Here is a 24477-nt window from a genome sequence, read left to right on the forward strand (position 1 = left end):
CAGCTGAAACCACAGAGGTTCCCAACCAACACATGTGGTCAATGTGCTTTTCTCAGACAAACCAAACCACAAAGGCTCTCTAGGGAAAAGTAACAGAACCATAGATTCACACATACCACACGCAGTGGGCAAATCTCACTGCAAGAATCTGAATGAGAAACAACTTTATTAATTCCATTTTTGGCTCTTTTTAAAACACAGGAAAGGTTTCTCTTTACCTGTCGGCAAACGAAACATTAGCAAGGTAAAGAGAAACCTTTCCTGTGTTTAAAAAAGAAACTAGACAAAGTAAGAACACACCAAAGAAATCTACGTTATTGTTGATGCTCCAGCGTCCTGAAGCATAGAAATGTGTCTCCGCAGTACAGCCCGTCCAAGGTTACACACACCGATACAGGCAGACCATGAGAGTGGCCATCAAGGCTACGATACTATAGCTGCATCACCTATAAAATCCTGAAAAATCAGCTTTTGATTTATCAAGCAAACAACTTTGGTTCATTCTGACAAGCGGAAAATGTATTAATACAATTAATTAGAAAGAAAGCCACCTGTAGAGTTCCAGGTTTTCCAATGGTTCTAACAAGACCAGCTGGTGAGCTGCAGCCAAACAAACATCTGTATGGAGTTTTAACTACTTTATTGTGGTGAAGCTTGATAGTTCAAAGAAAGTTCTCAATAAATGATTCGTTTTTTATCATAAAAGCTAATAATCATTTTACAGGTGTGTGGTCAAACCGATAAAAGGAAGGTGATTAAATCAGTCTTCAAAACAAGTGAAAAGTTTTTAAAAACCAAAGTCGAGACTTTAAAACAAACAGCTGTGTTTCAAATAAAAATACCAACACACAACCGCGCCGTCACAAGAAGCTGAAGAATAAAACACATGGAAGTGTTGATTTAGTTTATCTCTTCTGCACTTTTTCCTAAAAATAGTTAGGTTGCTGTCTTAAGCCGGGCGTACACTGTGCGACTTTTTCACTCGTAGCTCTCAGCTTCAGCTCAAACTGTACGACTTCCTCGCAGGGCAGATCTCACGAGTCATGCGCTCACACTGTACGTCTGGTAGCAACACGTCGGACCTAAAAATGTGCTAAAAATAGCAGTTTTTACTCAACACGTAATTTGCCTGTTGTCCTTCGGGAGAGCTGCAGGAGGACACACAGGGATTTATGGGGGTTGGATGAGGAAAACGAAATAAAGAAAGTAAATCTGTGTTTTGTGATCAGTTTAATTTGACATGAACACGACAAACACGCTTTCTTGACAATCTCTGTGAGTAAAAAAACGTGTAGAAATTAAAACGAACAACGTGTGTTATTAGGGAAATAGCGGGGAGCGGCGTTGATGCAGGATTGCGCATGCGCCGTGAGCGGTTCTGGTACTTTTTGGGTCGCAGCTGCCCGCAGCGCCGCTTCAACAGTGCGATACCCTCACGAGGGACGAGCAAAATATTAAACACGCCAGAAGTCCGTGCGACCTCACGACTGCTGATCGGCAGCTGGTCACGTGGTGTTAATCGCCTCTCGTAACCCCCTGTACACTACACGACCGCTCGGCACAAAACTCGCCCCGATGTCGTGGATTCTCGCACGAGTAGAAAATCGGCTCAAAAAAGTGAAAAAGTCGCACAGTGTACGCCCGGCTTTAGCTGTTCAAACTGATTGTTTTATGTAAATAACTGTGTTCAGTCGTGTAAAGGTTAACATGAGCTGAAACAAAACATAGGAATTGCTGAAATGATTTTTTGAGCATCTGGTCTCTTTTTTCCTCCAAACTGGGATCATTTAAAGAGCTAATTATACAAGCAGTTGTTCTTTCTTCTCACAACAAACAGCAGAGCTATCATTTCACCTAACTGAAGTGGCTCTATGGTGCAGTCTGGTATAAAAACAAGACCCCTATGGCACTCGGGTTACTCAAAGATTTGGCCATGTCAGATCAAAACTCTGAAGAATGACAACAGCAACATTTTTGCTTCAACGCATCATCTCATCTTCTGCTCTAAGACAGCTATGGAAAAGAAAGTTCATCCCAAGTGATGTTTGAGGAAAAATCTCTCAACTTTCAGCCTAGTGGCTGCACAAGTAGTTGAAGATTGATGAGTTAGGGAGTGGAAAGGAAACAAACTCACCCGTCTCTCAGCAGACACGATGGTGGGCATCTGGAAAAGAGTCCGCTGATGAGATGCGTGGAACTGACCACACCTAACGCCTCAATCATTCAGTGCTTACCTTTTCATTGTAAGCAGAAACTTTGCAACTTGTTTAAATCACAGCAGCCAAACAAAATACCTGAGAGACTTCTAGGGCCTAATAAGGCCCTAAGAAACCTCTCATCTCAGACAGGACAATAAGTTGGGATGTCACTACCAAAGTAGAATAAAATGCAGTCTGTCACATGCTAGACACTGCTGAGTACTTTTATTTTTAGACAAATAAAAGAAACTTTATTTACCAAAGGACAGGTATAATGTAGGCCAGATTAGAGCCCTGCACTGAAGCCCTAGGCCCTCGGGTCGGCCCGGCCCCAGGGCCCTCGGGCCGGGCTTTGGGCCAACGACTGTGTAATTACCTCGGACACGGGCCGGGCGCCTTTATTTTTAATCGAATTCATTAAAAAAATTTGAAACACTTAAACCAGGGGTCAGCAACCTGTTCCCATCAAAGAGCCATTATTACCCGTTTCCCACAGTAAACACTGGGAGCCACAGCAGCTGCAGCGTTGTGGGCGGGGCCTACCCTCAGACAGCAGAGTGCTGCTCACAACAGGTGACAGCAGCCAGTACCGGTCGCTCGTGTACTTACCAGAAAATTAACGAGCTGTCGAGGAATATTAGCCTGATCCCGGAGCTCAGAGATGGTTTGCACCGCGCTGTGAATTCACAGACTCACATAATTGTCGAGATGAATCGTAAGCTTGGAACTTTGGCCGAGATTAATTATTGGCACAAAAGATGGATGCCATCAAGGAGAGAGTGGATGAATCAGCACGGATTGGGATAGATTAATGTCCATTATTGGGATTTTGAGAGGTTGAGGACCAACAAACTGTAAGACAGAGAGGAAATCATCTCTGTCTGGCCCTAAAACAATTTCTAATCTGAATCTGGCGCCCTTGAGCCTGCAAGGCTCCAATGAAAACTCCCCCCTCAAAAGATATGTGGAATGTGCCGTCGCTATGGCAACTCAACTCTGTCTCCTTTCCCAGCCTGGCCGGGAATGCGGGAAGACTGCTGAAACATTCCAGGGTAACTGTAACCCTCCAACCCTCAATGCTCCTCCCCCATCCACACTGAGGTGACATGCGCTGCTTATCGTGGCTGCAGGAACTGAAGTGGGGATAGTCCCAACCCACCATCCTACCTAGTGGACACTTATGTTGTGTTGTCTGAAGTCTGTTGCATTGCTGTCCGAGGTGGGTTTTTTTTTTTTTTGCAGAGCAAAGCTGCCCTCCCGGTGGAGGGTAGCTCTGAAGTGCCTTTTTTCCCCTCCACCTGAACCAACCCTCATGTAACCCTTCTTATCTCTATTAAGGTAGCGCGACTCAGGGTTGCGAATGACCACAGTCACCAATTCTTGTCATGTGTCTTGCCCATGTATGTCTGATCTCTGAATTGTGTGTACTGAAACTCTAATTTCCCTCTGGGATTAATAAAGTATCTTTGATTCGACTTGATTTGATTTATACTCCAATAATTCCCTGTCTCACTCCTTTAAGGCTCTTTTTTTCTCATTTAGCAGATTCTTCAGTTCACAGGTGATCCAGGGTTTGTTATTAGTGAAGCATCTCACTGTTCATCACACTGAAGTTTATATAGTCAGTGACACATCCAGTCATGACATTGATGTCCTCCTCATATCCTTGCAGAGAGTCATTCAATCATGGCTGCAGAGACGACATTTCACTGAAACATGACCTGGATGGCACCATCTGTTGTTGACAAGCACTGCCACTCCACCTCCTTTTCTTTTCCCGCTCCTCTTCAGATCTCTGTCTGCTCGTAAATGAATGACCCGCACTTGTATAGCGCCTCTCAGAGTAAGGACTCCAAAGCACTTTACACTACAGTGTATCATTCATCCTTTCACAAACACAATCACACACTGGTGGTGATGAGCTACAACGTAGCCACAGCTGTCCTGGGGCACACTGACAGAGGCGAGGCTGCCGAGCACAGGCGCCACCGGTCCCTCCGACCACCACCAGCTCGTACAGTCAGGAATCCTGGCAGAGAGATGCTGGAATCGGGCATATGGTCCTGCAGGCACGTCTCCGTGAAACACATAACACTTGGGATTTTGAGAGGTCGAGGACCAGCTGTCGGTCAGCTGCCGAAACTCTGGCTGAGTCCTTGAAAGGGCTTGGAGTTCCTCCATCTTGTTGGCGTTTTAGCTCATTTGGGATTTGTGGCTTCAGTTGAGGTATTATTTCAGCCTTTCCAATGTTAATCAGCTGCTCCCGGTTGTAAACCAGATTGTTGCCATGGTTACGCATCATAACAAATGCTAAAAAAGTGAAAAAATAGCAGTAAAAATTCTCCAAGCTTCACAGCACCAGAAACAGAAAAGTAAAATGTCCAAAAAAATAGTTTTTTCTTGAGAAACTACAAGAAAAAATGTCCAAGAAAAGGCAAAACTTACATATTGTCAACAGAGCTACTCCAACATGCAGCCACCCAGAGCAGCGCAGTTCCAGAATGCGAAAAATGATGGCCAAATGACTAAATGGCAAGATGGCAAAGTAGCCATCTTGCTTCCACGTCTCCGTAAGAAATAAATAGTCCAACTTTTCTCTGGTGAACAGCTCATTTAAAATAAAGGATTTGTTTGAGATGGAGCGGGCATTTAACAGGGCACATTGAACAGAATCCTGAAGAACATTTGCCTTTTTAACCTGTTGGAGAGGGATGGGTCGTAAACATCTGGTGTTCTGGGTTCTCCGGCCATGAATACAGTTTATGTCTTTGCTGGTTGATAAATGAACTGGAATAGAGAAACTTTTGGGTTTGTCAGCAGAAGACAACATTTTGGGAATTGTGACCTTTGGAAGACACACATAAGACTGTTGCATCATGGGAGGACTGTAGGGAATGATTTTATTTGAAGTGGAGGTTTGAGCAAAGGCCGAAGAAGGTGAAGATCTCTGGGATGTAAACAGTCATGTCTGTGGAAGGGAATCCACCATGGATGTATATCTATGGGACAGCACAGCATACCGGATGTTAGCGGTTAGCATGCTTGAGCCATGTCGGTTAGGGTGAATACCATCTCGCCTGAAAAAGGAGAAACGGTTCCAAAACAGGTTAAAATTGTCGATGAAACCAAAACTGTGGGACCTGCAAGCAGACTGAAGCCAGGAGTGGAGAGAGAGCAGACGGCTTAAATGTCCATATCCACGAGAAACTGTGGGGATCGGGCCGGAGATGAAAACAGATATTCCACTGCCCTTCAGAATGTAAAAGAGATGGTTAAAATGCTGTTGAGTGCTGACAGACTCCCGGCGTGTAACATCGTTTGATCCCACATGAATGATCACTCTTTTAACTGAAGCTGGGATGGAGTACAGCAGACCAGGAAGTTTATCCAGGAGAGCAGGTATGGTGGCTGAAGGAAAACATCTCGTCATGACATTAAAAAAGCGGACATTCCTGATTACTGAATCGCCTACCAGCAAAGTGGTAGGTGAAAACAGTGGACAGGGTGTAGAGGGCTCCTGATTTGGGTTACCGTGGAATAGTGGAGGATTCTGGGTTTGGGTTCCTGTGGTGTCGGGGAACTGGAGGGTTTGAGGTGGAGGGTTTGCAGTGGAGGAGCTCACCTCCTGAGCCAGGGCAGGAGGTCCAGCAGAGTGTCGACGCATGGCATCCTAGTATTTTGCGTCGGGCATCAGAGGTTGAGGTCTGGGGGGGAACAAACTAATGAGGTTGCTTTTTCCAGACTACATGCTCCTGCTGGATGGGATCAGTTGGTTGGGAGGGAAGAGGAGGCCTGGAGTGGAGAGAAGCGGTTTGGAAGACTGAGTTCAGGTGGGGGGTTGGGATCAACCACAGGGGCTCTCCTATATCCAAGTACCACAACCTCTGACCAAGATGAAAATTGGTCAGGAGTAGAGCTGGAAGTCGGATTTCATGGTGCAGAGGGATCCCAAGCAATGGTGTCGTGGAGTAGAGAGTTTTGCACGGATGTTTTATCTTCAAACTGACTGACAACGGTCTCAGACAGTATAGGAATACGAGATCTAAAACTATCCAGCACCATATCCTTCTTTTGCAGTTTAGCAGAGAGTCATCATATTTCCTCTTTAAGGTTTTCAATTATTTTATTTGCTTTAGAAAGCATAAAGGCATCACTGTGGGGCAGAAGGAGCGGGAGAACAGACATTCAAGATAGCTTCAAGGTTGCTTACACTTTAGCTGAGCTGCCTCTGTCGGATCCGAAAGATTTGTATTCCAAAATAAAGGTCCAAGAAGTCAAATAATCCAAAAAATAAACAAAGGTCCAACAAAGTTTCAACAAAATCACAAAATCCAGAGATCAGTGACAGGAAAAAAAACAGGTTTTAAGAGGAATTAGAGCACAAAACGTAGGAGCTGAAGTAAACACGTCTGCCACGTCTCAAGGTCCAGATCCACAGAGGGTGATGAGAAATGCTCAAGATTTTAAACATTCGTTGAAAGTGACGGAGACCACAAGCTTGTGATTGGTTAGGATGCTGCTTCCTGTATATCCGTCACCAGCACTGCTGTAGCTCCGTTAAAAAGTAAACAGATATTTAGCAGCAGACCCAGAACAGACTGAAGAACGCATCGTGGAAAAAGTCTGAAAATATGAGCATTTATTCATCCGTGAGTGAAGGAGTACAAAATACGAAGCAAACGTGGATGGAGATGACGAAAAATGTGGGTTTAAAGGTGGCGACCATATGAAGAGGTGGAGAAGGATGAAGGACTAATTTGTCCGAGTTATAAAGTCACTGAAATATATAAACACATTAGTAAATACACCATCGGGGACCGGAAACATCAGTGTTATGGTGGCAGGATACCACAGAAAAGAGCTACGCCCTCTGGTGTCCTGGCAGGGAATTGCTTTGCAACGCTCCGCTGCCTAAACAGAAGTTCAAATGTGAAAACCTTTCTGACATTCCATGTGCGTCTCTCCGTGGCCTCCAACTTCTGTCACCCCTCTTCTAAAGAAATGAATTTAATGACAAATCTACTGTTTAATACTTGTAAGTGCAGGACATGGGCCAAACTGATGCCAATGTTCACGACCACATATGAGAAGCATTAATAAGGACACATTTGGGTTGACTTTTCTCGCTGGTAAGGGAAACTCTGCTGATGAAAACTATTTCTGCTGGTGTGTCAGACCATTTACTGTGGAAATCAAAACATTACTATCTGGTAACATCATTTAGCAAACTGAAAAAATATAATTATGGCAAGTCATTTATAGCTAACTTTAACAATAAGGACCGCATGTCTTCTTTTATTGAATGACTGGCAAGTAAAAAAGGAAAAGTTTGCTATTTTCAATGTGTCAATTTTCTTTGCCACAAAAAACAAGACAGAAATTTTGATGGCTTTACAAGTCTGGTCCCTTTATTGCATTTCTTTCTGATCCAGAATGAGAAGACAGTAACTGGGTTCTTTGGGTTCATGTCTAAATCTCTAAAGAAAGGGTCATCTTTATTCCTGACCTCACCTGAAACAGTTTCCCAAAAAGGAAATGCCTGCAACCACCACTGCACTTTGGTCAAGAGCCAGACCTGAGAAGTCCAACCACATAGAGCTTAATCTATTTATAGGAAAACACTGCTACGGTATAGCGATGGGGTCTGGGGACCCCACAAGATGAAAAGACATTTGGACAACAAGCTTCATCTGCCAAATCCAACAAGCGTTACCGTTCTCCTACTTTGTGTTGAACTCATGTCTCACGTACACATCAGAAAAAAGGAGACTTGTTGCTCACATATTACAAAGCAGACTCTAAAAAGGTGTCTCAAGCTGTAATCCATTTCTTTTAAGAAAAAATCCTGAACATTATTTACATTATTAAAGTGGCAGTGTCTAGTTTCTGGAGCTGTACTGTCTGGATCTGCTCAGGCTCCTGTGGCTGCTGATGAAGTCATCAAACTACGGCAACACCGCTTGGCCAAAATATATTGCATTGCTTTTTTGATTTACTTCTTTCATATATGTTTTAGAAAGAGTTTAGCAGTTTTGTTAATTCCATGTTTCCTATTGTGCAAATGTTTTCGAACCTGGTAACATGGTAACCCCCAAATTCCACTACCGCTCCGGTCCGCCCCCGCCTTCCGCAGCCGCTCGCTTCCGAACTCAATTTTTACTGGTACCCGCTCTACAACGGCTCCACTCCGGTGCGGAGACCTGAGGTGGGCAAACAAGCATGCGCGGGATTTTCTAGATCTTGCGATACAGTCCGAGCAATAAACGCGGAAGTTAGATCCAAACACCCGTTGTGTGGGAGAAGCATCGGCATGAACTGTTTAATCTGCCCATCATTTGTGTTGAGAGATCAGCAGTGTTTGGATCAACAAAGTGTGACTACTTTGATAGTGGGAACTGTATTTATGGCTTACTTTTGTGCATCTAAACTTCAGCCGCCATTGATAGTTGTTAAAAGTTGTTAAACCTGTACATATGAAACAAAAAACGCCTTTTGTTTATCGATTTATTGTGAAAAACGGAAGTTGTGCTTGCTCCTTTTCCTGTTGGGCGGTTGTGATTCCTGTCCATTTACTGCGGAGGTGCTCCGGCGTCCGGCAAAAATAGGATCAATCCTATTTTTGCCGGACGCCGGAACAGAGGGCGGCGCACGGCGCCGCACCGCCGGAGCACGGCCGCAGTAGTGGAATTGCTCTGATTGACTACAACGGGACCGATTTTGCTCCGGCGTTCGTGTCGGAGCGGAGCGGAGCAGAGCGGAGCGGAGCGGAGGTAGTGGAATATGGGGGTTAGTCGTACGTCCAGCCAATCATCTAGTGTGATGCAGGACCCCGAGCCATGAGGGAAACATGGTGTCTAATAGAACATCCCCCAAAGATGCTAAACTGGCACTCTATGTATATTTATGGTATATGGTACAAAGTCGCCAATACTTTTCATCAACTGGACATTATTTAATTCATTTTCCACAACAATTCAATGGATATTTCCAGAGATTAACATAAAAAAAATGAAACATTGTCTTTTTAATGTACCTGTTATTTGTGTGAGTTGGTGGGAAACGACATCTCGTTTCAACCTGTCAAACTAATTTGTGTAATTTCCACGTGTGAACTGACAATAAAAGAAGGAAAACATTTTGGGTATAGTTGTTCAAAGCAAGCAATGGCAAATATTTTAGGAGCAAAACATTCACAAAGAAAGTAAAGCTATAAGAACTGTTAGATGTGAAAACACTGAACAAAACAGAATAAATGATGGAATGTCTAGAGAACAAAAGGAAATATTCTGTATAACCGCAGCAGGACAGTAACTTTAACAAACACCGAGTATCTAAATGCCCTTTTTGGTCATTACACCACAAAATTATATATTATACACACACACATTTTGGAAGTGGTGTAAAAAGTGATCAATGCACTTTCTTGCTTTTGTTAAACACCCCCACAATCCCACGCTGCATCACAATCATTGTAAGAACAAACCAACCATGTGACCAAACCCCTTCCCCATCCCTCCTGAAACATATACACAAAAAGCATGATTGAACTGAACTGAACCAAAAACTGAACCATATTGGCCAAGTGTTACTTATCAAACCAATACTATACATTAAAAATATCCAACATCAGCCAAGGCCGACGCTGGTGTCGAAGAAACTCCCGAGACCCAGGCGTGAGTGAGAACCTTGGAGGCGTCTACCTGAATCAAGAGTCTGTCCGTCCCCACAAACAAGCTACAATCAAACACCCCGACTGTCTCATATTGTGTTTTTAACTTATTTCTGTACAGCACTTTGGTCAATCAATCAATCAATCAAAATTTATTTATGAAGCGCTTTTCATGAAAATGCAGCTCAAAGCGCTTTACAATATTAACAACAACCAGACAGCAGTCGGTTTCCCACCCCTCCCACACAGATTCACATAAGATATCCCCTTTGTTTCTCCCTCCTCCCACCCTCAATCCCATCCCAAGCAGATGCAAAATCCTGCATACGTGCACGCACACACACACACACACACACACACACACGTAATAAAGAAAGGGCAGCTGGCTGAGTGCAGATGTAATATACTGTATTTGTACTGTACCATGTTCAGCGCCTTGGGCTTCCTGACAGGGTTGCGGAAGGCGCTTTATAAATAAAGCTTTGATTGATTGATTGAGAAGTAATATATATAAAGACGAAAACGCCATCAAAGGAGCCAACTGCACCGGGAGCACCAAGACTGGCAGCAATAGCCATGGTAAGAGTAGGCAAATGAAGCACCCCGGCCGCCACAGTCCACCGCTGCCCCCGGGGCAGCCGGCCCCCACAGAGGAAACACTAGTTTACTAATGAGACTAAGATAACTGTTAAGAAACAAATTAAACATAAACAGCTAATAAATAAAAATCTAAATAAAACACAGTGATAAAAGATGACCAAGTAGAAACATTTATAAACTATTGTACCACAAAGTATTAAGACTGGTTAAAACTAATAATTACAAGTTAAAATAAGTCAGCTGTCATGCTGTTGGTAAAGTTCTTTAGAAATAAATTTGACTTGACACAATAATAAGCTCACTAAGTAGCTAACACATTCTCCCAAATGCAGAGTAGAAGTTTCCTTCATGTGGTGTAAATAAACTGATCAGTGAACCCTAATCCTACACTGAAGCTGTAAACACAAAGACCCATTTATCACTCAATACACCAGCATTTCTGAGCCAAACACCTGCTCAGGTCTGAATGTGCAAACGAGTCTAGTTCAGCTTGTGCTCACTGACTCCAACAAGTGTAGCATGTGGCTGATTCAACAGCAGCAACGACCCCAGCGAGAGAGCGTCAGGTGGAACAATGAAGGGGATTATCCAACTCTCACAAACAGGTAATTTAACACAGAGATGCAGTCAGCTGTGAATGAATACACCTCTGAAACCAGTAAAAACAACATGGAAAAGGTGGGGAAGAGAACCAGTCAAACCATCAGGTCAGAGAAATAAAGCCGACGAGCATCGAAACTTGTTTAATTCTGCTCCGTTTTGCCATTTTTATCAAAAATTTGGAAAACGTGATCAATACGGAGTCCTGGGACGATGGCTGTGTTTTATTCTCTTCTCCTCAAGAGTGTGTTAAAAGGATGGGTGTCTACAAGTTGCACCTTCTCAGGACCATTAAAATTCTAATTTAGACTTTGATGACCAATGAAAATGTTATTGTGCAACTCCAAAATGTCTTACAAAGTAAAAGTTTTGTTTTTAGTCTCATTAAATTGTCTAATTGTATTCCCATTATATATAAAAATCAAAGCACCAGGAAACTGAAAACATGAGCACCCTCCCTTAGTGGGACAGGTAAGGGGGGGTTCTATGCTAATGTCCCTAGTGATGTCATAATAAGGGACATTTCCTAACAGCTTGTTGAAGCAAATAATTCCTGAAGCCAAACACAGAAAAGAAGATGACAGCTTGAATTCAAGTGTTTATAGAGGCAGTAGAAAGCCACCAGGCGTACATAAAATGTGCTGTGGCCATGAAAGGCAGAACTACTCCATCAAACGCTGCAATTTGTTTATTTAAAAAACTTATTAGATGAAATAATTGAACAAACAACTCAATTTCAGATTTGATTGAATGTAGATTAACACATGGTGACCTGGTGTTTATAAAGGGATTTATTCAAAAGCCTAAAAGTTAGACATTTTGAAGTTTCTATGCCTTTATTAGATCCTGAGGGCCGAGGCGAAACCATCATCTCACAAGTGAGGGGGTGATGAGTTACTTATCATCCTCCCACATCTCAGTGGCATTGTTGAGCAACCATTTAATCACTGGCTTATTTATTAGCAATATTAAGAGTGATTCAAAACGGTTATTAATTATCATCACTAATATTAAAATTAGTAGTTAAGGGGAACCACCTCTCCAACAACAAAAGAGAAAGTTTGAAGAGTAGCAGGCACCTGACGATGTCCTGCAGCCTGGCCTCTACCCCGACAATGAAAATAAGGCATTCTGAAGCGTGAAAGAAGAGAATTCTGAAAGATCTGTGAAACCCTGTCCTGATGCTTCAATGGCTGCCAGTCAACTTCAGGGTTCATTTCAAGATCCTGGTTCTCATCTCTAGGGCTTTTTGGACAAGCATCATCATACATTGGTGATCTTCTCAGTCCCTACACCCCCAGCAGGTCCCTGAGGTCCAGTGACCAAAGCCTACTGGTTGTGCAGCACCAGGCTAAAGACCAAAGGTGATAGATCACTGCTGCTGTGGCCCCCAGACTCTGGACCTCTCTCCCTGAGCCTGAGATCAATGGACTCCATGGTCTCCCTTAAACGTGTGGTTCACTGAAAACCCATATTTTAATGATTATGTCTGATTATAATTGTGATTCTAAGTGTTTCATGCAGGCTGAACATGAAAATAGTCTCCTACACCTATCTCCTGCATTAGCTTCTGATAGAAAATGGGCGGTGAAACTCTAGATGTCGGTCACACTGTCACTTAACATTTGTAGACTCTGTCAAGCTTATCAAGTTTGCAGTCGACACCACCGTCATGACTCTTCTCAGACGAGGATGAGACTGCCTACAGAATGGCGGTGGAACAGCTGGTGTCCTGGTGCAGCCACAACAACCTGGTGCTAAACACCCAGAAGACAGCGGAGGTTGTTGTGGACTTTAGGAAGCACAAAGCCCCACTCCATCCCATAACCATGTCTGACACAAACATCACAATGGTGGACTTGTGTCACTTCCTAGGCACAACTATCACCCAGGACCTCAAGTGGGAGCCTACCATCACGTCAATCATAAAAAAGGCCCAGCAAAGGATGAACATCCTGAGGCAGCTGTAGAAATTCAACCTACCAGCACAGTCAATGAGGCAGTTCTACACCGCAATCATCGAGTCCATCCTCACCTCTTCAGTCACCATGTGGTATGCTGAAGCCACCATCAGGTACATGAAAAGACTGCAGTGTGTGGTGTGCTCTGCTGAGAAGGTCATTGGCTGCAAAATTCTCTCCATACAGGACCTGTACACCTCCAGGACACTGAGGTGCAGGTTGGATCACAGCAGACCTATCTCACCCTGGGCACAGTCTCTTCGACTTGCTCCCATCTGGCAGGAGGTTCAGATCCATTCTGACCAGAAAACAGTTGCTTCCCCTCTATGGTTGGACTCATGAGTGACAATCGTAGAACTGCCCACCCCTGCTTTGTTTCAGTCAGATGACCCTGTGCTGTGTTTGCACCTGAACTGACCCGCTCTGAACAGTTACCTACACTGACTTATATAAAGTAGCATCAGGGGTGTCCAATCCTGGTCCTGGAGGGCCGGTGTCCTGCATGTTTTAGTTTGAACTCTGTTTCATCACACCTGATTTCAATCAGCAGCTAATTGACAGGCTTCTGCAGAGCCTGATGAGCTGCTGCACAAGTGTTTCAACCACTGAATCAAGTCTGTTGGAGTAGAAAAACCACAAAACCTGCTGGATACCGGCCCTCCAGGACCAGGATTGGACACCCCTGAAGTAGCTGCTTCACTAATTATTGTCTCTCTATATTAATAACATTTGTGTTTATTTCTTAATTCAAACTTTGCTTATCTTTTTTATTTTTTTGCACCAAGTACCGCAGCAACTTCCTAATGTTGTGATTCTCGCACATATGGCAATAAAACCCTTCTGATTCTGATGGACTCACCCACCTCAACTCACAAATGGGAAGGCTGTTGATGGTTTAACATCCAGAAAACAGCACAGAATGTAAACTCTGACCAGTAGCAACTCCAAAACATGGCAAAATTCCTCCAGGCTTGTGGTTTTTGTAGAGATGAACCATCCACATTGCAAGTCAGTGGTAGAGTTATGTTGCTGCTACCCAATCCGAGGCAAGATGTCCAAATATCAGGAAATTAAGACTCCAAATCTGAAGCTCAGTTCTGATGCATCATCTGTTTAACTGACATACAGTATTAGTAGTTCTGTGGGACAATTACTGTTTTCTTTATTTATTAATGAAATGTCGTACGTAATGAAAAGGTGCTGGATTACACTATATGCAGATGATGCTACAGTGCATTGGGCAGCAAGGACGATATCAAATGATTTACTTAATGTAGTTTTAGATGGACTGGAAATTTAACAGGTGCATGATTTCAAGCTACTTGGCATCCTAGTGGAAAAGAAGCTGTCCTGGGGGAATCTGAAGAAAATGGGCAGAAGTATTGCGTGTATAAGGAGATGTAGTTCATTTTTAACCCCATCTTACGGAGTTCTTGTGGTAAACTCTTTGGTGCCGTCCCACTCTGACTGCTGTTCAGTGGTGTGGTCGGGAACAGTAAAAAACCTCTGACTACACTTCAGACAGTGTAAAACTGTGGAAAGTCTTTTGCGTTTTGCATCTGCTCAGCAGCACAGAAATCCACTGGCATTAGCATGTGTACACCTGAAGTGCGTTCAAAGACAGCTCGGAGAAATGAGTTTCCCTGCAATATCAGCCTTTACACTCACCTAAAGGATTATTAGGAACACCACACTAATATGGTGTTTGACCCCTTTTGGCCTTCAGAACTGCCTTCATTCTACATGGCATTGATCCAACAAGGTGCTGAAAGAGTTCTTTAGACATGCTGGCCCATATTGATAGGATAGCATCTTGCAGCTGATGGACACTTATGGGATGAACATCTAGGGCACAAAGCTCCCGTTTCACCACATCCCAAAGATGCTCTATCGAGTTGAGATCTGGTGACTGTGGGGGCCGTTGTGGTACAGAGAACTCGTCGTCATGTTCAAGAAACCAGTTTCAAATGATCGGGGCTTTATGACATGGTGCATTATCCTGCTGGAAGTAGCCATCAGAGGATGGGTACATGGTGGTCATGAAGGGATGGACATGGTCAGAAACAATGCTCAGGTAGCCCGTGGCATTTAAACCATGCCCAATTGGCATTAAGGGGCCTAAAGTGTGCCAAGAAAATATCCCCACACCATGACACCACCACCACCAGCCTGCACAGTGGTAACAAGACATGATGGATCCATGTTCTCATTTTGTTTACGCCAAATTCTGACTCTACCATTTGAATGTCTCAACAGAAATGGAGAGTCATCAGACCACGCAACATTTTACCAGTCTTGAACTGTCCACTTTTGGTGAGCTGGTGCAAGCTGTAGCCTCTTTTTCCTGTTTGTAGTGGAGGTGAGTGGTACCCGGTGGGGTCTTCTGCTCTTGTAGCCCATCCGCCTCAAGGTTGTGCGTGTTGTGGCTTCACAAATGCTTTGCTGTATTCCTCGGTTGTAACGAGTGGTTCTTTCAGTCAAAGCTGCTCTTCTATCAGCTTGAATCAGTCGGCCCATTCTCCTCTGACCTCTAGCATCAACAAGGCATTTTCACCCACAGGACTGCCGCATACTGGATGTTTTTCCCCTTTCACACCATTCTTTGTAAACCCTAGCAATGGTTATGGGTGACCGGCCCGTCTGGCTCCAACAACCATGCCACGCTCAACATTACTTAAATCGCCTTTCTTTCCCATTCTGACATTCAATTTGGAGTTCAGGAGATGGTCTCGACCAGGACCACACCCCTAAAGGCACTGAAGCAACTGCCATGTGATTGGTTGATTAGATAATTGCATTAAGGAGAAGTTGAGGTGTTCCTAAAAATCCTTTAGGTGGGTGTATGGCTGAAAAAAAGGGCGGGGGACATGTCCCACATGTACCCTGTGTCAGTTACGCCCATGGTGGTGGGAAAACTAAAAGAAGGTTGTTAATAACAACAATAATTTGTCATCCTTGTCAGTCTTTTAGTATCACTCTGGTTTAACTGGTATGAATATATTTTTAGCAACCTGGTTTTTCAGTTTTTAAGAAGCTGATCAGATATCTGCAGGCTTGCTGTAAACATTAACCATGAACAAAAGAAACCACAAAGGGCAAATCTCATGACTGATCCAGAAGGAACACATTAAAGAGCAAGTCACCCCCAAATCAACTTTTTTTTCTGATAAACTATACAAAAATGTGTGTCTAATCGTGCTGCAGACACGTGTAGTTAATAGTTTTGTACTTGAGTGCATTTTAGTTAAAATTGTTATTTTCTGCCTAAAACTGGCAGTGTTGTGCCGTTGTCAGGGGAAAACTCTGCACTGCATTAGAATTTAAATCTGCCACCGCTATTGGCTAAGAGGTATGCTATGATGTCAACTGGTCCTTATGATGTCACAATGCCATTGTGAGCCTGTGTGTGTGTATTTGTTAGCGGCTCCGCCCTCTCGGTCTGCTAGGCAGCAGCATTTGTTGCATTTTTCAAACATGAAGAGGGAGTGAAGTAAGTTTCTTGTAGGGGGTGACTTGCTCTTTAAAGTATCCAATTGTTCTCTGTTTGAAATAAGATGTCTGGGATGCCACCTGTATAAATCAGCCCTTCTAGGCAGTGGAGTCCACCTGTGATAGAAGCTGTTTATTGACTGAGAAGTGGTGTTTGTCAGGAATAACTCACAAAAGCACCATTAGCTCTGAGCAAATCTGATTCTCCTAAGCGGCTCCAAAAGACAGAGAGAGGTCACATTTCTCAGCTCTGATCATGACCCGAGTGTCAGGTCAGACGCTCTGACTGCAGAGGTTTTACGGCACTAGCATGTGAGCATCGTATCTGGTGTGTTGTGAGGGAGTCCTACTACCAGGCGGGGTTCACAAAGCAAAAGGAAAGTGTGTCTGGCTGCTGTGATGCATCATATCTCAGGAATCTGTCTGACAGTCCAGACGTTGTGGCACATTAAACTTTACCGTTGTGTTCGTCCAGCTCATTGCCAATATCTTGGCCCATTATCTTCTGTCGGCTGATGACAGCTGCGAGCGCATCCAGGCCTGCATCCTGGGCTGCGACCAGGAGGGAAAGAAAACAAAATGAGTAGAAACTTGGAAAATGAGACGCAGAGGGAGAGAGGCATAAATGTGCATGAATAAATATGTTTCACGTCAAACACTAAACATCAGGTGGTCAAAACGACAACAGTGAAGGCAATGGACGAGTTCTACAACGACGTTTTTATAATTGGAAACTGATGTTTAGTTGCTTTCAGAAGACACGCCATGCCAGAGAATCAGTGTAACCCGGTTTTACACTGCAAGCATCAGCGGAACGGAGCGGCACCGCTTCAAATGGAATCCAATTATAGTCTATGGAGTGTTTCAAACCAGCCGCGACGCGGCAATTTCCAGGCGCGTCCCAGAAGCGGCATGCCGCGCCACGCCGCTAAAGATAGGATTGAGTTTATCTTGTTCTGCAGTTCACATAGTGCAAACAGGAAATGACACGGGTTCATTGTAAAATCCCCATTTTCAAAATAAAATGCAACGCTGCGATGTTACCTGTAACTTACGTCAGCACGTGTGACCGAACGGCTTTGTTTACCACCAGTTTCTTTCGAGAAGTGCAACGGTGTGATCCATCCATCCATAACCTAGCTCCACCGTACCTCTCAGACCTCCTTCATCCTTCAACCTCCACCCGTTCCCTCAGGTCCTCCTCCTCCATCCACCTCTCAGTCCCACCTTTCCGTTTGGTCACTATGGGGAGCAGGGCCTTCAGCCGCTCTGCTCCCCAGCTCTGGAACTCACTCCCTCCTGACCACCGTAACATTGATTCCCTCACTCTCTTTAAAACCAGACTCAAAACTCACCTGTTCCGTCTAGCATTCCAATAGTTACTCTCGTTGCTCCAATCTGTCTGTTTGTTTTATGCTGTTTTATCTTTTATTGTTGTGTATTTTATCTTTGTAAAGTGTCCTTGAGTGTTCAGAAAGGCGCTGTTGAAATAAAATGTATTATTATTATTATTATTCCTCGCGGGGGTTGTGACCTCTCGATGAGGAAGGTGTTGGAAGTCTCGAGGGATTTTAGAATCTCGCGGGTACAGCGAGGCGCAGCGAGGAAGCCGTGCCGCGGCCAAGACTCTCCCGGTGTGAAAAGGACCACTTTGAAGTTTGCGAGTGAGCCGCTCCGCTGCGGTTCAGTTCCGCTGATGCCTGCAGTGTGAACCCGGGGTAATACTGCCGCCACGGAGTGTCTTATGAATGCGCCGTGGCGGCATGGCAATACGGGAATTTTGCAGGTATCGTGCTACCGAGCACCATCCCGCCACCATCTTGTAATTTCTTGTGAAAAGCACATGATGGCGCCACATTTCCGCCGCAGTCCGACCACTCATGAACAATCTAAGACTCGCTGATGCCGCCTCAGCTTTGCGTCAAATTGGCAGCATGGATTTCTGAAAGAGGCTTATGTAGCATATGAAGCTGACCCCATTTTTTTAAGCTGACAAACGTTCTTTTTGGTTTTAAAAGCCTCTACTCTCTCTTGTTTAATTACCTTGAATGATTCTCTGATGCTGCTGTTTAATCTCTCCAAAGGTCAGCCCTTTGGTCTCCTCCGACTCGTTGACGAGCCAGGGGTTAGCACTTCCTCCGCTGGCTGCGGTTCCTCCACTCATCAGCGTGGACCTGTAGGTCACGAACAAGAACAAGATCCTCTCTACCTCCAGACTCAAACGAGGCAGACCACAACCACTCTTAAGCCACCAGATGGGTCTTGTTTGGTTACACAGATCCTTTTAACTTTTAGGGTTTTTTGAGTTTAAAACAATCTAGTTCCACCAAAGACATAATTTACTAAAGGTTTAACAGGATCTACCCTTTTACCAAAAGGGATAAGGTCAGTCAGATCACATAATGTTGACAAGAATAAAATAAAATGTGTAAAAATCTAATCAGGGTTTCTGCAGGTTTAAGGGAGCCAAATTTAAGACTTTTTAAGACCTTTTTAAGGCCACTTTGACCAAATTTAAGCTTTTTTTTAAAATTAAGTTTAAGCTATAATTTCCAGCTATTGCTTGGAACCGGTGCTAACCACGTCGCGAACGTGGGATTAGCCATCCAATTACCATAAAAGTTGCACTTCCCCATGGCGCAAGCTCCCACTAGCTTAACCAGCTAATGTGCTCATCTAAAAATAGCCCCCTTTCACGACCAACTGAATGTATACGGTTCCGCTTACGCCAACATCGTAGACAAAAAATGCTGAACACTAACTAGAAATTCATGAAAATTGAAATAAAATAATCTTGTTTGTTGGGTCTTTGGTAATTTAAGACCTTTGGAAACTGTATTTAAGGATTATTTGTCATTTTTTAAGGATTTTTAAGGCCTTAAATTTGGAAAAGCAAATTTAAGACTTTTTAAGGACCCACGGATACCCTGTCTAATGTAGCTCAAATCTTTCAGGACAGGGAACACTTGAAGAAGGTATCTGAAGGTGGACAGATGTGTTTTTTTTTACTTAAGGACCTCTAAATAAAAACAGCCTTCTTCCACAAACAATAAGCTGGGAACAGGCAGTAATCAGCAGACACCAGCAGCTGGGAGGGTAAATAACAGCAGTCATACCTTCTGTGTTTCAGATATTAAAGCATTGATGTTTCTGTACTCAACAACCTGAGCCAAGGCATTCATTTTCACCTTTCTAAGGGTTTTTGATCACTATGAGACCAAGTGTCAGGCCTGCACTTCCTCCATGCTAGCACCCACTGCGTGAAGATCCAATTAAACAGTCGGCAGAGAGCACCAGGACCAGTCAGGCACATCTCCTGGAGGATCTAACTGTCACCACTGAGCATCACGGTCTAGCCTGAGCCTCTCTGGCAGCCAGCATTTTACTAATTACAACGATGTTCTGTGCTAAGAAAGACAAGGAAAAGGTTAGAGGTGTAGAGGTGAATGCAAAGGCCGACGTGGTCAGCTGGGCTTTCAAAGACAGGCGCCATGTCTGTCCTTCACTTTAACTGGAATGGAAGAGCTTCTTGTTTTTAGATTAAGTTCAAGTCCTCCTCCTGCTCAGAGTGATTTAGATTATCCAAGCATGGCCAATCCCTCCGTCACACACCCCGTCCTCACAGACCACACAGAGGGAACGGGTCCCACACCTACCTTCAAACCCAAATTACCCACCACACATCGCTGTTAAAGTCAGGTCTCATTGAGCAAACTAAAACCTATGACCACATGATTATGGTTAGCCAAGCTAATATGTCAGCAAATGCCACGTGAGAGCCTTTTATGTAATTGAATGTGTGGTCTGTAAAAAGATGAAAGCCGGTGCAAAGCACCGCTAAGCAGATCAGGCCCAAAACCAAAGCTTGTGAAAGCTATCGGGGAAAGGCGCTCTCACTGCTTCTTTAAGTCTAACCGATCTGATGGAACGGATTGTGCTCCCACCTCAAACAAAAGGTAAATATCTACAAAGAGCTGTTTGGGACGCAAGGAGCTAAAACATAAAACCTTCAGCCAGAAGCAGCATGAAGAGCTCACTGACAACGTGACATCATTTCCTCTTCCTGTCCAAACAAACATCACCTGGTCAAAATTAATGAAGACCTACTTCCAGATGGTATCACAGAGAGAACACATCAGAATGTGAAGTGTTTCCCTGCAGACGATCATGTGCGACCAACAGAGCAGAGCCGGGAAATGTAAAACAAAGGAATTAGACGCCAAGCTGTCAGAACGATGAGCAGATTTCTGTCCAAGTGATAGCACTCAGTGAGGTCACAGCACAGGGGTCACCATGGATACGCAAAGACTACCGGAGAAACTCACTGACCAGTAGCGTCTTTAACTGAGAAGCCACAGAGTGAAGCTTTTAAAGGTCACAAAATAACAAAATTAAACATAGCAAGTTCGGAACAAGAACTTTCCTAATCCTAGAGAAATGTAGGGAGCATGGGCGTAATTTTTGGGGGGGACAGGGGGGACATGTCCCCCCCCCCCCCCCCCCCCACTTTTTCCAAAGTCAAGTTTTGACCCCTGCACTTTTTACCACCCAAAAACAACATTACGCTATATTACATTGACACTGGTTGAGCTCTAGGACCAAGCGGAAAACAACCGTTTGTTTTGAAGTCTGTTTCCCATTAGAGCATACTGTAAAGATACCCCCCCACACACACACACACACACACACACACACTTCTAAAGTGAAAATTACGTCCATGGTAGGGAGAACAAATATTACATAAAACACATCAGGATAGGGAAGTGACGTACCAGATTAATCATCCTAAAAAATCCTGATAAAATGTGAACGGAGCTCTGGTGGGGCAAACCTGCTGTAAATACAAACTAGTCCTTTCACCTCCAATCAACATATTAGACTGAAATCTACATGTAAAAACAAGATTTTTAATTAATTAACCTGTATTTTAAGTTTTTTTTTTACCAACATCAATAAAATGTGGACAGTTAGGACATTATGAATAAAAATAGATGTACAATCTCCATACTCTGCTTGTCATATTCATTGTATAGAAGTTTTAGATTCCATCATATCCAGGACCACCTTTAGGATGTTAATACCTAGTAGGTTCGGGCTCTGTGGCATCTCCTTTGAATGTTGCGTTGAGCTGCTTCTCTCTGGTTAGCAGGTCATCAATAAGGTTCTGCCTCCTATCAGCTTCTGACTGCATTCTGATGGGAGCAAGTTGAGGTTAAATGGTTGATTTAATGGTGGAAGTTGAAGTTTCTGACAGGTTTCATTTTTCAGGTTCCATTTAACATAACTCTACTGCCATCTACAGGCCAATGAGTGTCTCCGCAATCATAAACAAGACTTCAGGCTTGCCTGTAAATCTCAGTCTCATGACTCTGGGAGTTGGTCACATTGTTGGGGAAAAGGATACATGCGTCGGGATGAGGAAATTCGCAACAAGCCTTCTCTGAGCTGGGAAATATTCTGCTTTAGTTTCTGGAGCGATGCCCGTAGCGTCATGTTAATCTGCAGAGTCAGATCACAGGATCAGTGCTGAACAAGCCTCCACCGGGTCTATTTAGGTGACACGCAGAATTACCTTGGCTGGGTTCCCCCCTGTTCTCTGCTGCCTGTTCCTTTCATGAATGTTTTCTGCAACTTCCTGTGCCAGGCGACAAGTGGCATCATAATTCTGCAACCTAGCAGGGTAGAAAAACGTCCAGAGCATAAATCACTTGCTGCCGTTTAACTCAACTCAGTCTTTGTTTATAAAGCACCTTACAGTCATGAGCATGCCACCAAGGTGCTGTACAACAAAAGAGTAAAACAATAAAACATACAACGCTACAGACATAATTAAAACCACAAATGAGAATTACAAAATATAAAACACTAACAATTGCTAACTCACAGAATTAAAAGCCAGATCATAAAAGTAGGTTTAAGGACATGATGGTTTCGTAGTGTTTAATAACACAACTCTACAGGGTTTGTGTTCATGAACCGAGTAAGTAAGCTAAGAATAGGTTAGCAACATTTACATATCTTGGATTAAAACAATGAAAAGTCCATTAAACTATAAACGTGGCCAAAGTTTGGGATTAAAACGTACACATTTTTGGTACACGGACTTACAAATTATCGTCATCTAAGTAATTTTAGATGTTTGACAATCTACATTTAAAGAGCTCCCAGCTTTTTTAATCTTTTTAATTTTACAGAAATTTGGGGCACTTAAAAGTGCCCAAACTACAGACATATGTGTTAACATGTTAGTTACCATGGTTACCTGTACCGATAGAAATAGCCACTTCCTTGACACTAACTCACATGACGAAAACAGGAAAGATTTTATCAACGAGAGCAGCTGACTGCACCGCTTTCCTCTCTAACAACATGCAGTTTAAAGTTGTTTTATATTTATGACATCACAGTTCCTGTATTACTCCATTTTTATGATTTGAATTGCGTAAAAAGACCTGTGTTAAGAATAAACCAACACACAGCCGTAATAGATTTATCCAGCGGCTAACGCCGATAAGGGACTAGCTAGCGCCTCCGCTGGTTTGTGACATAAATCAGATTCCAGGCGAAGAAACGGAACATGCAGTTCAAAACAAACCCGAGACGACTTGTTTTAGCGTCGGAAGGGTTTACCTACCAGGGGTCCTGAGACATTGTGACAAAAAAAAAAACTAATAACCCCAGCAGAGCAGAATTTAAATCACCAACAAACCGAACCCGGTAGCGTTCACTTGTTTTGGATGCGACGTCACTACGGAACGCGGCGAGGACCAATGTACTCCAGAAAGAAAATCAAAACCCACTAACTAACAAAAAGAAATAAATAAGCAAGTTACCAGTTGAATTAACTAAGAATAAATTATTAAATATACAAAAACACCATTAAATCAACCATTTAACCTCAACCTTCTCCCATCAGAATGCAGTCAGAAGCTACCAGGAGGCAGAATATCATGACCTGCTAACCAGAGAGAAGCAGCTCAACGTTTAACCCTCCCACTGTCTTCATGGGTGACCCCGCTAGGAAAGTTGACCACTGAGCAGGACTGATGGTTTATCCCTTGAGGTCCACGTGGCTGGGGTGAGGTGGTGCTCACTCCTCACCCCTGCCACATGGACCCAAGGGATAAACCATCAACCCTGCTCAATGGTCAACTTTCCTCGCGGGTCACACCCATTAGCACAGTGGAAGGGTTAAAGATGTCACAGGTATTAACGCAGGTATTAAAGGTGGTCCTGAATATGGTGCAGAGTTTCAACAAGAGTCCTAATTAAACATAAGCAACATTAGCATAAGTTAAATATGTTACTTGCCTGTTAATGTGTTTGGTTTACTACACTTCAACTTTCTTGTTCTCGAGCTCTTTCTTTTAGTATGTGTTTGTTTACTATGTGACAAAGAACCAGTGGAAGGGCAGCAGAACAAGTTCCTTTGGGGCAAAATGGTAAATTTTAGCTCCACTACATGGGGTGTATAAGATGAGTGCTTGTAGATGTTTTATGTTTCATAACCAAACACTAGTTCTGTTTGAATGAAAACACACACAGGTTGTGCAAAACAGCAGACATCTTCTTGGAACAGGCTTTCTTGACATTTTGGTGTAACACATATGAGGCAGTTTCAAAGAAAAGGTAACATTTGTAATCTGATTATTCCGTTCCTTCTGACCAGCTTGTTTTTACTTTGGATTCACTTCCAAATACAAATAAGGCGTGTCATAATAAACGTCTGAGAATCTCTGGGCAAAACAGGATCATGGTGCAAAAAACAGGAAAATAAAACATGTTTACCTAGATAATCCAATAATGCTGCTGCAAAAGCATTCAAAAAGCTCACTATGAAGAGCCAGGAAGAAGTCATCAGCATGTGACAGAAACTGCAGAAGATTTGAACAAAAGCCCAACTTTGAAAGCGGGCAACAAATCTTCAAGAGCTAAACAAGGAAAACAGCTTTCAGTGAAA

General features: G+C 43.5%; 1 protein-coding gene across 1 annotated transcript in view; it reads right to left on the minus strand.

The window, feature by feature from the left end:
* The window catches only part of stx8 (syntaxin 8), a 76965-nt gene extending 53449 nt beyond the window's left edge, over positions 1-23516 (minus strand). The window contains exons 1-6 of the mRNA XM_015954449.3: positions 23152-23516; positions 22090-22189; positions 21922-22016; positions 21599-21709; positions 18561-18691; positions 16977-17069 (exon numbers count right to left, since the gene is read on the minus strand). Of these exons, the coding sequence (XP_015809935.1) occupies positions 16977-17069; positions 18561-18691; positions 21599-21709; positions 21922-22016; positions 22090-22189; positions 23152-23168 (547 nt within the window). The 5' untranslated portion in view covers positions 23169-23516. The remainder of the gene's footprint in view (positions 1-16976; positions 17070-18560; positions 18692-21598; positions 21710-21921; positions 22017-22089; positions 22190-23151) is intronic.
* Positions 23517-24477: the final 961 nt, after the last annotated feature.

The sequence above is a fragment of the Nothobranchius furzeri genome, chromosome 7, assembly GCF_043380555.1.
Source record: "Nothobranchius furzeri strain GRZ-AD chromosome 7, NfurGRZ-RIMD1, whole genome shotgun sequence".
Taxonomy (NCBI): domain Eukaryota; kingdom Metazoa; phylum Chordata; class Actinopteri; order Cyprinodontiformes; family Nothobranchiidae; genus Nothobranchius; species Nothobranchius furzeri.